The 16,818-nt window shown below is 42.1% G+C and overlaps 1 protein-coding gene across 1 annotated transcript; it reads left to right on the top strand.

Annotated features, from left to right (window-relative positions):
- The first annotated feature begins 403 nt into the window (after nucleotides 1–403).
- Nucleotides 404–16,529, top strand: zgc:171775 (STKc_p38 domain-containing protein). The gene is made up of 12 exons (XM_044108319.1): nucleotides 404–619; nucleotides 1,412–1,541; nucleotides 3,241–3,299; nucleotides 3,540–3,651; nucleotides 5,129–5,158; nucleotides 5,272–5,319; nucleotides 6,194–6,308; nucleotides 6,416–6,487; nucleotides 6,753–6,832; nucleotides 14,665–14,743; nucleotides 14,910–15,083; nucleotides 15,242–16,529. The coding sequence occupies exons 1-12, from the start codon at nucleotides 486–488 to the stop codon at nucleotides 15,301–15,303; spliced, it is 1,095 nt and encodes a 364-aa protein (XP_043964254.1). The 5' UTR covers nucleotides 404–485; the 3' UTR covers nucleotides 15,304–16,529.
- Nucleotides 16,530–16,818: the final 289 nt, after the last annotated feature.

The following is a 16,818-nucleotide window of genomic DNA, read 5'->3' as shown; positions in this document are numbered from 1 at the left end:
AAAGACCCATAACCGTGTTTTTAAATTCTTTAAAAAATGTAAAAGAAACAGAAAACAACACAATCTTAATAATAATAGGCCTAATAAAAATAATAAAGCCCACTATTTTGCCCCACCGACGTTAGAATTTCAGAAATATGTGGCTTGTAAGAATTCTTCTCTTCCCTTCTTGTAAATAAAGTAGGAGCAAAGTCCAAGATCGACTTAAAAGCAGATAATGATCAAGGAAATAATTTAGGCAGCAAAACATAAATCATGCTAAGTTTTTTTTTTCTGTTTTGAAATGTGTTCTATGAATTTCTTAAACTCCCCATTAAATGCTGGACTTTCAGCAGCTAATAAAACTAAGGGAGCGTGTCCGGAAACGCGCGGAGGCGTCTCCCATGCGCGAGCTCCCACCCTTCCCACTGAACAGACCCCACCTGTCAGGTAGAAACAGAGCGCGCGGTCAAACTGCCCGCAGCGACCTGAAATCCCGGGCCGCCATGCAGTCTCCGGTCAGGAATTCTCCCGTCAGGCCGGGTTACCACCGGGTGGAGGTGCAGAAAACCACCTGGGATGTCCCGGAGAGATACGCGACGCTGCTGGCGATCGGCTCCGGAGCTTACGGCACAGTGTGGTGAGTTTACTCCGGGTAGGGTGCGAAAACATTTGAAGAAAAATAGTCATTCTTTCAACATTTTTAAAATTATAATCGATATTGTAACTTTTTTTTTTTTTAAGTTCTCACTGTCATATAGTCACAAATTTAGATTTGAGCTCTTCTAATTTACATTTTAGTGTTAATTAAACTTTTCTAATGTTCCGGCTGTTCCTTTAATCATTCTTAAACATTGTCAAGCTGCTAGTATAGTTTTATAGATCAGTGCTGTTCTAAAGTTCTAAAGTATTCCAAGTCTTTGACTGTGTTTGTATGTAAATTGACTTATCCTGTATGTTTTTAGGACCTAAATATGCATTCCACAGCTGTGTGGTTTAGGCAGCCCGAGAGGCCGGGATCAAATGGTTTTGCTAACAGAAACAGTTTTTGTCTGCCTGAAGATCACAGATCGACAAGTCAATGCAGGTCCTCCAAAATGACAAGAATCTCCACCATAAACCTTTTCAACACTACAGGCAGGAATGTGAGCTGTCCAAGACGCAGTTCTTTCTAGTGATCTCCCACTGAACCAGTAGATACTGCTGATGAGTTATTGTCTGTTAACACTGATGTTGTTTTGGTTCAGATCTGACAAATCTCCCTACAGGGACAATAATAAACTGATGCTGAAAATGATACTGATATATAGACAAAAGGTGTGTGTCAGAAAACAACAACCCTTAGGTTCTTGACTTCCATCAGAGCATCCGTGTGAGTCATGTGAGCCAGTGTGTACCATGTCAATAAGACAGTGTGTTTAATCTTGTTTAGCTCCGCCATCGACCAGAAGACCAAAGAGAAGGTGGCGATCAAGAAGCTGTATCGGCCTTTTCAGTCCCTCATCCATGCGAAGCGAGCCTACAGGGAGCTCAGGCTGCTCCGCCACATTCAGCACGATAATGTGAGAAGAAACATTGCAGGAAATGACAATTAGTCTGCATTCTACAAGTACAGTGATGCAAAAAACACATTTCTCTCCTTAAAGATGACTTAGTAACACTTAAATTATTCAAATCTTAAAGATTCAAAGTAAACATAAAAATCTGAATTTTGTGTTTTCCAGAAACATTGTGCCATTCTATAGCACAATCAAGTAACTATGTTTCTTTCAGTTGTTAAAAAAATGCTGTATACATCAAATATGACTTAAAAGAAATTTTACTTTGCAATTTAACTCCTTGAAATTGTGTCTCTGTCTCTTTAAAAACTCCTGCTCTGCCTGAAACTTTGCCTTCAGGAAGTCATGACCACATGAGCTCAGCAGATAAACAGTTCCACCAGGTGTTTGTTACTTGCTGCTGGCTAGTCAGAAGGAGCTAGCTAGAGATTAAAGGGGAAATTCTTTAATCTCTCATAGCAACCATTGAGCTGTGTAAGCCATCTGATTAGAGCTACTGAGCCACTGAGCTTCTCTTATAATGAAGTCAAATATCTTTTAAGTCATATTTGGTGCATATTGCATTTTTATAACAACTAAAGGTAACAGTTTCTTGATTGTGCTATAAGTGTCTGATGGTTGATGTTCTCAAATTTGTAATTGTGACAAAAACGTAAAACCTGCAGCAACCGGTAAAGGGGCAAACACTTCTTTACCCTATATTTTTAATTGAGGAAAATATCTCTCGACTGGATCTTCTCTTAAAATCAGTTTCTGTTACAACTGTATGGCACCTCGGGTGAAGTTCAATGTCGAGGTTACCCCTAACTTTCTAATTTAGCTAAAATATTTTCCTCTTCTTTATCGTTGATTTTCCTAATTAAAAGCAATAGAATAGCTCAAAATCTTAGGGCAGTTTTCTGACTTAGTGGATGAAATGTTTATCAGAACCCTTGTGGAGAAGAAGTTACCTAGGAGACCAGAAACTATCAGCAACAATCTTTTCACATGTCCCCCCTCCCTAAGACACTTTTTAAAATTGATCCAATCAACTCATTATCCTCCATAAAACCTTTTTTTTTTTTTACTTTATATTAGATTCCTTTTTTCTTAAAATACATTTTCAAATTCATTGCCCTCTAGGAACAAAGATGTAAACAAAATGGATATTTCACACTTTGAAATGTACAAAATACAGCCAACAGACTCTTTATTAGTTACATAGTGACTGCTTGCTAACACAAACATCAACTCACCTCGGTTTATGCCTGATCAAGTTCCGACAAAACATTGGCATGCCCAACCATCTCCTGGTTTACAGAGTGTGGAGTCAAGATGATAGGAAGTAGTAACCAAAATGACCATTTGCTACAGTTAAGGTATTCAGAATCTAAGCACCCAACACTTCAAACAGCAGTAGAACATCACAGCAGATGCCAAGGCCAGTCAGCTAAGAACAGGAAGCTGAGGCTACAGTTCACCCAGGATTGGACAGGAACAGATTGGTAATCCATTGCCTTGTCTAAGTGTTGATTGAAGTTGTCTCGCGGTAGGGTCAGAATTTGACATAAAACATGAAACCATGGATCCGTCCTGCTGTTAAGTCAATGATCCAGGCTGGTGTAAATGTGTTTTGATGTAAATATAAAGAACAGAAAAATGATCACAAGTAAATATCCTAAGGATTGAGCTTGTTTTTTGATTGATTCATTTTTCTTTAAAGGTGATCTCCCTTCTTGATGTCTTTACACCCGACTCCACACTGGAGAAATTCCAAACCTTGTAAGTAGAAAGATCCTGCTGGTTTCTGCAGCTTATTGAGTTTGGTTCAATGTTTCAGCTTTTGTCCTGCTTGTTTTCATTTGGTTTGTTCATTCAAATGTTGATCTCCTTTCCTTTTTACTGTCTAAACTTTTTAAATTGCTTTATATATCCTGACCTTTTAGGCTTAGGCCTGGAGATTTGATTTGATTTAGTGTATTCTTGTGTTTCTTTCCTCCCTTGATATCTGTCAATCTTTAGTTATATGGTGATGCCCTTTGTAGCCCAAGATCTGGGCCACATTATGAAGAGAAAGAGATTATCTGATCGCATCATCACATACCTGTTTTATCAACTGCTACGAGGCCTGAAGGTGAATGATTTGATTCTTATTCTTATTCTTATTATTATTATTATTATTTACAATTTCCTACTGGGCCATTTGTGATATACAACCACCTCCATGCCCCTCCAAATAAGCTTATTATGCAGATCTTTGTGTCTTGCAATGTGTTTTATTCTTTTGAATAACACATTTCTGTGTTTTATTTGTATTTTAAGTGCTAGACTAACACAAAGTAGTGTACAGTTGTAAAGTAGAAAGGTGTTTTTTTGTTTTGTTTCTTTATAAATAAAAATCTGGAAAGTGTGATTGGATTTATATTCAGCTCCCCTGAGTCAACACCTTTTAGGACTACAAATTACAGCTGCAACTTGCTTGCAGCCACTGCTAACAGTTGTATTCTCTGATAGGTAAAATATTCCACAGTTTTGATGGAGTTTGTGACACTTGTGCATCGGTGTAAGAAAATCTCAGCAACAATCTCACCAGGTTGGAAATATCAAGATATCTCAGCTTCAACAAGTCTGAAACAAGTCATATTAACAAAATGAAGCAGGACAAGGTGGAACATGCACAGAGGAGAGAAAAAAATACACTCTTACTGCCTTCATAGATCACAAGAATAAGGGACACGTCTGGGGAAAAAAAGAGCATCTTGTGAGCAAAACTGAGGCCGAGCTTAGGGAGTGTCAATACCAACACCAAGTTAATGCAACAGAGGCCCAGTGATGAAGTTAATACTGCTTCCAGAAAATAGAAATCTTTTTATAGGTCAAAATGAACTGTAAGCAGGAAAAGTGTGCTTTGATTTAATGACAGAAATTGTTTTTCAGTGTATGTACATGTCTAATTTCTTGTGTTTCTTATTTGCAAAAAAGAAGTATGTTTTCTGCTTTTAGAAAAAAGTTAATCAACTATAGTTTATCAACTATAGTTCATCAACTACTAAGTGTTTTGTATAAGAAAAAGCCTTTAACTATTGTATTAATAAATGACTGTGATTGCACAATAAATACATGTAAGAGTATATTGAAAGGAATCTTGTCAGATAATCTGTTCCTTATGCCACTCTGGTGTTGGTATTGACACTCCCAAAGCTCGGCCTCAGTTTTGCTCTTTTTCTTCCCAGACATGTCCCTTATCTTTGTGATCTATGAAGACAGTAAGAGTGTATTTTTTTCTCTCCTCTGTGCATGTTCCACCTTGTGTTGCTGCTGCTTCATTTTGTTAATATGACTTGGTTCAGACTTGTTGAAGCTGAGATATCTTGACATTTCCAAGTCTTCCTTACTCTTATTTATCCTCTCAAGCACTGCTAGTTAATATGTAACCTACAGTGCTTTGTGGAAACAAAACTAGAAACACAATCCAACTGTAAAATTAGTGTACGTCTTTTAATTAGCTACAAATATCTTAAGATGTTTCTTCCTTTTGATATGCTTTTCCAATATCTCTTAAGTTCACAAAGATAATCTCCCTACTGTCTTTCTAATGTTGTTCTCTGCAGTACATCCACTCTGCTGGGATCATACATCGGGTTAGTATACATCAGCTTCAATGTCTAACTCATTTAGATTTTTTTTTATTTTGCTGCCTGCTAAGAAGCAAACATGCTGAAATTAATGCCAAGGTGTTACTTGTGTGTTGTAGGATCTGAAGCCGGGCAACCTGGCAGTGAGTGAATCCTGTGAATTAAAGGTAAGATCTCAAAATGTCTAACAGTGGTGAGCACCACAAATGATAAATTTAGCTGCCCTAACATGAAAACATACACATCAGTTGCACTAACACCAAAGTCCTACGCCAACGTAGTAGTTAGTGGAAGCTAATGCTAAAGCGCTACATTCAACCATAGTTATACTCATCATGTGTCACAAAGAGAGCAAGGAGTCTCTCAAAATAATTGGTATTTATGAATATTATGTATGTTTTCATTATTGTTCATGTAACTGTTTTCTGTTGTTGGCTGTACCTCATTGCTTCATTTATTGCTTACTTGCAATTTACTCAAAGCTTTTTGGAAAAAAAGAAAGGAAAGGCAAAGAGAAGAAATGGAAATGCTGCATAAACAGGCTTCATCCTCTTCACAAGCATGAATGTAAACGGCTGACTACTTGAAAAATTCTTGACAGTCAATAATTAAAACTACAACAGAGAGGTTAACCTTTATTCAACTGAAAGTTTACAAAATAGCCAAATAAATTAGTCTTTCAGAATGTATTAGAAAAATTTATTTAGGGTGAGCTAAATAGGTTAAACATTTTGAAAGTTTGCAAAAACGTTAAAGTGCTATGCAAAAAATTATCTCTGCCATTAGCGGAGTAGCCAAAGTGTGTCCACCACTGCAAAAGGTAAAGTTTAGAGACAAACTAACACCTTGATATCACATTCCCTATAGTGAAACCGGGTGGTTTACAGGACAATGCAGAAACAAAAAATAGAATAGGTCAATCAAAGTTCTGACCACAATTTTATTGTGAATTTGCAGCAAAACTTGCAACTGAATATTCACAGTGCTCCTCATATTGAAAGAATTAAAGTATAGAAAAAAATCAAGTGTTATTAATTTCAGATTCTGGATTTTGGTCTGGCGAGACAAACTGAGAATGAAATGACTGGTTATGTGGTCACACGCTGGTACAGAGCACCTGAGGTCATTTTGAACTGGATGCACTACAGTCAGGGAGGTAAGAACAACACTGTGCGTCTTTAATATCAATTTGTCTCAAATGAAATATGCTACAACACAACCAGTCAAACAGATTTTTGTGACTGAGATTCTGCCTCTTTACAGTGGACGTCTGGTCAGCCGCCTGCATCCTGGCTGAAATGATCACCAGCACGGTGCTTTTCCCAGGACACGACAGTATCCACATACAGATATCTTCATGCTCAATTATTATAAGAGTATAGAATAAGGTTTGAGTATCAATCTAACAATTGAGTTTCAATTCTTATCCCTACATGTGAAAGGAACAAATGGCTGAATCATTTACTCATGAATATAAATCAGCATGTGTGCTAATATTAGTTTAATGTATTAATAAGAAAATGTTCAAATGAAATTGAGTTGATTTAAAATACAGCTAAACAGACACACACTGCCCTGGTTTTCTTACCTGAGCATCCAGGTATCGATCAGCTGAAGAAGATCCTCAATCTGACAGGAACACCAGACTCGTCCCTAGTGCAGAAGATGCAGAGTAAAGATGTGAGTTATTTTTTTGTCCACAAAACAACCATTGTTCTAAAGAAAATCTTACAACAGAAAATGTTTGAAGTACTAAAATACACATATAATGCCACTAAAACATAAATACACTGCAACCTACCATTCATATGGACGCACACTCGAACAAAATCCCAAAACCACCTTCAAACACCACGTCTACTGGCCTGCACGGCTTCTCAAACAATGTTTTGGTATGAAAAAGAAATACTACTCACAAACGGCCGCGCCACCTAGTGGCGAAGCTCGGAACTACAACATGGCCTTCAGAACAGCCGCCCCCAAACTTGTAACCACAAGTTTGCAGTTTAAAGTTCACTGTCCATCTGATTATGGTACTGCAGGTAGTCGGATAAGGCGACTCACTGGTCGTATGTACATGCGATCTTTCACCTTGACCTCTGCGGACCGGATCAAGCCATCAGCTCCCGGGAACACTCTGCTGATCTCTCCAATAGGCCATGAGGCTCTGGGGAGTTGGGGATCCACTATCATCACCACAGTGCCCAACTTGATAGGAGAAGTGTCCTTTAGCCACTTCGACCGAGTCTGTAATGTAGGCAGGTAGTGGCGTATGAACTGTGTCCAGAAGCGATCTGATAACACTTGACAGGTCCTCCAATGTCGCTGGCCAATGAGCTCTGAGTCGTGATATAACACTTGGGGTAGGGAAGGGTCTAGCCGCCCCATCAGCAACAAATTTGGGGTAATCGGGTCTGGGTCAGCTAAATCTGAGGATACGTACCCCAAAGGTTTGAGTTGAGTATTCCCTCAATCTCAATCAACACTGTTTGCAAGATTTCCTCTTGTACAACCTCGAACCTATTGTAGATTTCAGGGCTGCCTTTATGGATCTGATTTCGCTCCCAGGATCCTCCAAAATGGGGAGCACTTGGAGGATTAAATCGAACGTGATTTGATATTCTGCTAATTGGGATTGTAAGGAGGGGTGTAGAGCATTAAAGGATTCCTGCAGCTCTTTCTCTCCTCCGCGAAAATTAGTTCCTTGGTCGCAGAGTATCTCAGTTGGTTTACCACGACGAGACAAATCTTCTTAAGGCCATGAGAAAGGAGTCAGAACTGAGGCCAGACAGCACCTCAATATGAATGGCACGAGTTGTCAAACATTTGAAGAGCAGGCCCCAGCGTTTTTCAATTCGCCGACCAACCTTCACTTGCATCGGACCAAAACAGTCAATTCCCGTTGAAAAGAAGGCTGGCTGATTCAATCGAAGGCGTGCAATGGGAAGGTCTGCCATCTTTGGATTGACAGGTTGAGCTCTCCATTTCTGGCACTCTGGGCAATTGCGCTGTTCACTCCTTATGGCTTCACGGCCCCTAAGAATCCAGTATTTCCTTCTCAACTCGGCAAACAATCTCTCTGCTCCTGGGTGCTTTAAATCTCTGTCAGCCTGTCGGATGAGTAGTTTAGTGACAGGATGTTTCAGGTCCATGACTACTGGATGAGTCAAAGCAAGTTCCAAATCTTTACAACGTCTAAGTCTGCCACCTACTCTGATGAGTTGGAGTGATTTGTCATATTCTGGTGCCAGGGTGACTAAACGACTGGACGAATGAACTGGTTTCCCAGTGGTCAACCACTGGATCTCATCTGGGAAACTGTCTCTTTGAGCAGATTTCAGGAGAGTAAGTTCAGCCTCTTTGTAGTTCTCTGCTGTGAGATTGTCACCAGTTGACCCCTGAAGACATTTGGCAGTTTCCTTTAAGAGGTCATTAAAACTGGTAAATTTCTGGGCATCTGGGAGCGGACAGGGTTCAGAGGTTACAACCAAGCAAGTGGCTGATCTACGCTGCTCCTCAGCCGGTTGGTGCATGGTGTAATCGGGTGCTCTGGCCACTGGCCCTGCGGTAACTGCAGAAATGATGGTCCACATGCCCACCGGGACTGACATGTGAGGTCTCGCAGTCTTTTGCCTCTAGTTAGATCATCTGCAGGGTTGTCAGATGTTGTCACATACTGCCAAGCCCAACGATCTGTCAGTTCTTGGATTTCAGCTATTCGGGTTCCTACGAATACCTTGTAGTGGCAGGAATCTGACTGAATCCATGTTAGGACGGTGGTGGAGTCTGTCCACAACACCACTTTGAATAATGGTAGGGTGAGCTCTTTGGTCAACAGGCTGGCGAGCTGAGCTCCAGTCAAGGCTGCACATAGTTCCAGACGTGGCATGGACAGCTGGCGCTTAGGAGCCACTCTGGAACGTGCGGTCAGGAAGGCAACTTCCACCTTTCCAGCAGCATCTTCTGTCCGTAGATATGCAACACTTCCGTATGCCTGTTGTGATGCATCACAAAAGATGTGAACCTCATGCTGACTATCAGATTTGTCCAGCTCAGGGCTTACATAGCAACGCTGCAAACTTATATTATCCAGATGTTGCAGCTCCTCCTCCCATTCTCTCCATGCAGAAAGCAAATCACTTGGTAACAGCGGATCATCCCACTCGCGCTTTCTGTCCCATAACCGCTGGACTAGTACTTTAGCCCTTGTCGTGAAAGGGACCAAAAAGCCTAGTGGGTCGTACTGACTTGCCAGAACCCGATAAATGTTCCTCATAGTAGGTGGATTACTGTTTAAGGGCCTACATTTATACTGCAGAGTGTCAGAGTAGCACATCCACCTCAAGCCTAGAGCTGGTTCTTGAGGGTCCACATCAGTTTGATTCAGCCACTGTTCACTGTTCTCTGATCTTAATTCCTTCGGTAGATGGCCAATGAGATCTGGGGTGTTGGCCCATTGCCTGAGCTCAAACCCTGCTTCTGATAATAGTGACCGTAATTTCTCCATCACCTCTTTAGCCACATCTGAAGAAGAAAAGCTTTGTAACCAATTATCAACATAGAAGTTCTTCTCAATGGCGTCACAAACATCCTCTCCCTGGTGGCTGTGATCATGGACATGTCTCTGGAGTGCGTAGATGGCACAGCAAGGGGAACATGTTGTTCCGAACGGGAGCACCTGCCATTCATACACTTTGGGAGAGGTGTCTCTTTGCAGATCACGCCAGATAAAACGTAGCAGTGGTTGATCTTCTGGCAGCAGTCTCACCTGGTGGAACATTCCTTTGATGTCGCTGCTAACTGCAATGGAGTGTTCTCTGAGCGTAATAGCACACCAAGGAGAGAAGCCCCCAGGTTTGGGCCTGGCAACAGCAGCTCATTGAGGTTCTGGTCTCTGTAAGTGAATGAGCAATTAAAAACCACACGGTTCTTACCGTTATGTGTCACCATGTGATGGGGGATGAACCACGATTCTCTAGAGGCCTTCATCTCCTCTTCACTTACTTCTCTCACATAGCCGGCCGCTACTAACTTGGTGATCTCTGCTTGATAAGCTTTAGCCTTCACTGGATCTCGATTGAGGCGCTTCTCTGTGCCACGTAGACTGGGGAGTACTACCGAAGGTGGTACTTGGAGGGTAGGCATATCACTGACACGCAGAAGGGGAGTTGCATATCGGTTTACACCTTCAATATCCAGTCTGGTCGTTTTTGCCTCCAGGAGCTTCATAGCTTGCTCTTCCCTCCGTGACCGTGTCACTAGCTTCTCACTTCTGTACGGCATAATGTCAAGTTGCCAGAGTCTTTCTACTTGACTTAACAGGTCTGATTTAGGTGAGGTAGCTGAAAGGAAGAGGCATTGTTGTGATTATGGAGTGTCGAGGGAGGGAACTGGTCCTTGTAATACCCAACCAAGCCTAGTCTTGACTGCAGCTGGACCGCCAGGTGGGCCCAGCCGCACAGGTTGGATGGGGGTCACTAGGTGGGGACAGTCTGATCCAATCAGAATGAGCGGCTGGGCATTGGTAAATGACTGCAAAGGAAGCTTTCTCAAATGTCTATACTTCTGCTGCAGTGCTTTCACTGGGTATGAGTGTGGAGCCAAACCCAGGTCATCTGCTGTGAAGGCTCTCTCGATGGTAAATGTTTTGGATGGTTGACTAGCAGAGGAGACTTTAACTGTTACTGATTCACCATGCAGTGTTCTCAGTCCTTGCCTTACTGTACGTAAAGTAAGACTCTCTGCAGTGCCCTGTAGCTGGAGCTTCTGAATGGCCTCTGGAAGAAGAATTGTCCTCTCCGAACCATCATCTAGTATGGCAAACGTCTCCAGAGTGTGTTTCCCATTTTGCAGCAGAACTTTGCTTATCTTCAGAAGCACTTGGTTGCACCCTGAATGACGGTCCAGATAGAGCACATCAGTAGATGGTTTACTGCCCAGTTCACTGACATGTTCTATTGGTGGTGTAGGTACAGCTGCTCTGATATTCACTTCATGCAGGGCTTCTAGATGTTTTCCCTTACATGTGTTACACTGTACTTTAAGTCGACACTGAGCCGCTTGGTGGTGTCGCCCGCAATGCCAGCAGCGATTGTTGGATTTAATCCAGGTGGACTTCTGCTCCTTTGTCAGCAGCTTGAAATTTGAACATTGATCTAGGAAGTGGAGTATTATTACAATAAGGGCAAAAGGTTGTGGGCTTGCCTTGGGCTTCAGAAGTGGAGGGGGTTGTGGCTGAGGACCTCTGAGGGGTAGCATCGTGTGTTGAGCCATGTAGCACAGTAGTCCCTTTAGTGGCTCTCTTATCTCTTTTGATACCATTTCGGTCTCTCTGCCTCTCTTCCCCCTTAATAGAACGATCTCCACCCTCTTGAATGATCAACTCATACTCCAACCACTCTGCAAAGTCTCTCAATGATGATATTCCACTTTTCTGTGGGTAGAGGTAGCGGCGGAAAGCAGCACGCAAGTCTTGGGGTAGCTTTCGTGTGAGTCTTGCTACATGAGATCCGCATTGTAGCTCTATATGTCCATCTTCCCCAAGTTGCTCTAACATGCCAACCAAAGCACGCACTCTTAATGCAAATCTCCTGAATCCTGTTGTGTCACTTGTAATATTGGGCTCATCCATAAGCTCTGCTATTCTCTGAAGTGACAGTTGGTGAGGCTGGCCATAATGTTTAGTGAGTGAAGCCATCGTATCAGAGTAGGGGCAGAGTGAATTACTGTATGAGTCAGCAATTAAAAGAGCTTCTTCAAATTTAAGGTGGTCACATAGTACCTGATATTTGAACCTCTCTGTTGCGTCGGCTGGGAGAATATTATCAAGGGCGAGTCTTAATCTAGCAAATTGCCTGGGATCATCCTTTGTGAACTCTGGTATAGAAGGCAATGGTCCCCTGTAGATCTTCTCCCTTCTAGCTATGGCCATGGTGGGATCCAATGTTTGGGCAGGGGAGGGCATGTTGGTGTCCAAGCTAAGTCCAGCTCGTGGTTGAGATAAGGGGGTGGACTGTGGCACTCGGGGTTGAAAGTCAGGATCTCTGCTAACAGCAGCTGCGGTTTGTTGTTGTACATGTAGCTCTTGTAAACGTTGGCTAAGCTCTTGTACAATGGCTGGTGGAGGTGGAGGGGGTGGAGCCCACTGTACTTCCTGAATATCTGGATGGTCACCCAGAAAGGAGATTGGAGGTGGCGGTACAGGCCACTCCTCTGCTGCATTTTGTGTAGACGATACGTTGAGCTGCTCCTGCTGCAGGGAAGAGGGTTGCGTAGTTTGACTTGTGGAGAGCCAGGTGTCATCAGTTGAAATGTAGCCATCTGGTTGCTGTGCAAATTGTAAGCTAGTTGATCTCACCGTGGCAACATTACGATCCATCTGCCTCCTCATGTCTTTAACCATCAACTGAAGTCGATTATTATCTTCTTGCAGTTGCTGCACAATGGTCATGAACTCATGCGGGATGTTGGGTAACACTGGCGTCTGTCTGACAGCTCCAGCAAAACCAGAAGTCTGGGTGAAGGGTGTCGTCTCGGCATATCCCTCTCTAGTCTGACGCTGTTCCGACATAGTGTTTGACGGCAGTGTATATCCATCATATTCAGCCATCCATCCTGGTGGTCGCACAGCCCTCCGTGGACGTGCACCTGCTCGCTCGGGGTCATAATCCATGTTCACACTGTAATCACTCCAATCCGGCTCCAAGGACCATGTGCTGTAGTGTTGTTTACACTACTCGGGTTCAGAATGAAAATGGTGATCGCAGAATGTGCACCGATTAGATGCCCTGATGACCCCGAGCCAATAATGAAGCCAGGTGATGGTTTGACTCTTTAATCAGCCGGTTAAAACTGGTTTACAGGCCGGATGTGTGGATTGAAGGAAGGCGTATGCATAAGTGTGTGTGTGTGGTTCTACAAAGAAAAGAATAAATACAAATTACAATCCACCATGAATACAGATGCTCATTTACAAACATATTATAATCATATTATATGTCTGTTTCATTAATATTAAAGTTAAGTAAAGCAAAGGAAAGCAACTAAACAGAATATGGTTTACCATTTTAGAATATAAATTAGCTTAGCCTAGCCTTCGCTTGTTCTAAAGAAAATCTTACAACAGAAAATGTTTGAAGTACTAAAATACACATATAATGCCACTAAAACATAAATACACTGCAACCTACCATTCATATGGACGCACACTCGAACAAAATCCCAAAACCACCTTCAAACACCACGTCTACTGGCCTGCACGGCTTCTCAAACAATGTTTTGGTATGAAAAAGAAATACTACTCACAAACGGCCGCGCCACCTAGTGGCGAAGCTCGGAACTACAACATGGCCTTCAGAACAACCATACTGACATTTCCAGTATCCTACTGATGCAGACAAATTTGTTTGCACACCTGGTCAAGAGGTGCATAAATTAATCATTAGTTGCAGTTGATGTCCTGAACCTGTCATTGAAGAGAGGTTTTTCTGGTTCCCCCAATCTAGATCTGAAATTGAGATAGCTGTGGAAGGATGTTGATATAGTGTGTGGCTGACCATTCTTTTTCCTAGAGGGCACTTGGGAGTTCACCAAATCATTATGCATGTGGACTTGGAGAAGGCATTCAAATGTCTCCCTTGGGTTGTCCTGTGAATGGGGAACCAGCTATACACAGAAGTGACGGCTGTTAGGTCTCTGTACAACTAACACCAGAGTTTGGTCCTTGTTGCTGGCAGTAAGTTGGACACCTCCACAGCTGCCCTTTGTCACTAATTGTGTTCGTAACCTTTCCCTGGAGTAGTTTGCAGTGGAGTGTGAACCTGCCAGGATATAAATCAAGAACTACCCATTTCTGATGTTGAACCAGGGTAGAATGCATTGACCAGATCAGAGACAAGGTCCTGCCCTAAGTAGAGGAGCTGAAGTATCAATGAGCAGGTTTGTGTTGTTTCTGCAGTGATGCAGGTACTGTAACTGTCTGCCATGATGAAGAGCTTTTGCCAAAAGGCAAAACTCTTGGTTTAACGATCGATCTATATTCCTGCCCTCATCTATGGTCACTTCATGGTGCCTGGGCTTTCGCTTAGAGACAGTGTGAGAAGCTTGATCATCCTGGAAGGACTCAAAGTGGTGCTTCTTCACATCAAGAGGAACCAGTTCAGGTGACTGGGGCAATCCAATTAGGATGCCTCCTGGATACCTTCCTGTTGAGATGTTCCATGCACATCCCAACAGGAGCAGACAGGTTGGCCCTATTTATTAGAGGAAAACCCCGGACACACTGCAGTCCAAAGCTACTTGGTAGCTGGCCCAAGTGGTTGGAGAGAGGGAGGTCTGGGAGGTCAGGGCTTAGGCTGCTGCCCCTGTAACTCAACCCTGGATAAGCAGAAGACAATGGATGGAGATTATGCTACTGAAATAAGAGATTCATTTATTTGAAGGTTTTCACTCATTTTCATGAGTGTTTGTCAGTTTCTGAAAAAATTATGTGATTCCTGTCATTTATTTTTCAGGCACAGTCGTATGTGCAAGGTCTGCCCTCACAAAAGAAGAAGAATTTTAAAGTAGTGTTTCCAACAATGAATGAGAAAGGTGAGTTTGTTTATGCGGACCTAACTCTAGGTCTATAACATACCAGAAAAGATACAGTGTGCACTGCTAATAGAAACACTTACAGTAAATACTGTTACATCAACCCAAGTCTGAAAGCATTGATGGTTAATAGAAGACGGGATGGTTTCTGTTCTGATGCCTCCAGCTGTAAACCTTCTGGAGGGGATGTTGCTGCTGGATCCAGAGAAGAGGCTCACAGCCAGTCAAGGACTGGCCCACCCGTTTCTGTCAGAATACCACGACCCAGACTCAGAACCAGACTCCAAACCTTACGATGACTCCTTCGAGAGCCTTGAGCTCGATGTCGGAGAATGGAAGAGTATGTATGGCAAAACTAGAGACTTGGGTGCTCTCTACTGAGACAATCTAAATCTTTAGAGAAGTCATGGAGTGTAGTGACGAGCTCATATTCCTGAAAGATTTGTTTGTACACAAGAAATCTCTCTGCTAAATTTAACACTGCTTTCTGTTTTCCAGGTCTCATCCACATGGAGATCATGACTTTTGACCCCAATAACCCAGGCCAGACAGCCATATAAGACATGTTGGTGTGGCTGTCTGTGTCAGGTTCAAAGGTCAAGAACAATTGGGGAGGGGGTGAAAGCAGCATAAACTGTTTTTAGCATTTTCTGCTGCAGCTTACATGTTTATCTTTTGATACAATATTCAGTAAAGGGCAGGTTTTGTGGATATGATTGCCTGTACAGCCATGGCGGAAAGATGCTGTTTATTTTATTAGCAAGTTTATTAATTTTACAGTTGAAGCCAGATATTTACATACACATTACAAAGGCACATATTCTTTTCCCCATCATATACTCTGTTACTTTCTGAATGTCACAATAATAATACATAGACTTGTTTTTAACTTTCCACAAATCCATTAGTTTCCCTACATTGTCTTAATATTAGGAAGAATTGTTCCATAAACCATATGACTTCATTCAAACATTCTGGGGTTCATTCCAGAAGCTTCTCACAATAGCTTGCTAGAAATTTGTCCCTTTCCTCCTGAATAAACTAGTGTAACTGAGTCAGGTTTGTCACTCACACACCATTTCAAAGGGACTGAAGTCAATGTTTTGTAATGACCACTGCACAAACATTGATACTGTTGTCCTTAAGCCACGCTGTAACTAATCCAGCTCTGTACTTTGGAAGGTCTGTTTGTGCTGACATCTATTTCCCCACTGCATGACATTCTTCTCCTTTCTAATCAACGTTGTGAAGTTCACTTGTAAAGTTTCCCTTGCTCCAAACATAATGATGGTCATGTGCGCAAACATCACATAACACCACAGAGTATGTATCAAAAAATTATCCCTTGGACATTTACAAATTGTACTCTGGCTTTCTTTGTTTGGAATAATGGCTTCTTTTTCTCTGCTTGGCCTTTCAGTCCATGTTGGTAAAAGACTAGTTTCAGGACAAAACTGTGTTTCTCCCTGTGACATCAAAGTCTCTGGTTTATCCAACAATATTTAAGTCTGACATCTACCTCCTCCTTTCACGACCACAAACAGATCTAGAGCAACAAAGGCAACTCAACAAACACTGAATAAGTTTTTTTAAGAGGGAATGTTGTAAGCTATGTCCTTTATTTAAGATGTATTTCAGTGTCACTGGTTGTTCTAAACAAAGAGATTGATTGTTGCTATTAATCTGTAACCTAAACCCTTAAGAATGCCAATAACGGCAACTAAAATGTCTATTAAAAAAAGTTTAAAAACTGCCTAAATGTACTGAAAGAAAAACCTAAGGATTACCTTGTTTCAGTGGTGTTGTATGGCAGACTAGAAAGTCATCACAGTAGCTCCATTGTTGTGTTCTCCTTGTTTTTTCCTGCAAAATTCTGGTCTGTCCCTCAAGTTTCTCTTGAAACATTATTCCCCTCACTGTAGCAGACCAACCTGTTGACACAGTTCAGCAAGCTCTGCATGGTGGCAACAGGATTCTCTCGAGAGCATCCTGGAGTTTTCCAGGACAGCTTGAATATTCTTCATTGCAGTGTCCTGCAATTTAAATCTGACATTTTATGCAAACCAATGATGGCT

The sequence above is a fragment of the Gambusia affinis genome, linkage group LG01 (assembly GCF_019740435.1).
Source record: "Gambusia affinis linkage group LG01, SWU_Gaff_1.0, whole genome shotgun sequence".
Lineage (NCBI taxonomy): Eukaryota > Metazoa > Chordata > Actinopteri > Cyprinodontiformes > Poeciliidae > Gambusia > Gambusia affinis.
The sequence above is the reverse complement of the archived record's forward strand: the minus strand, read 5'-3'. Positions and strand labels throughout refer to the sequence as shown.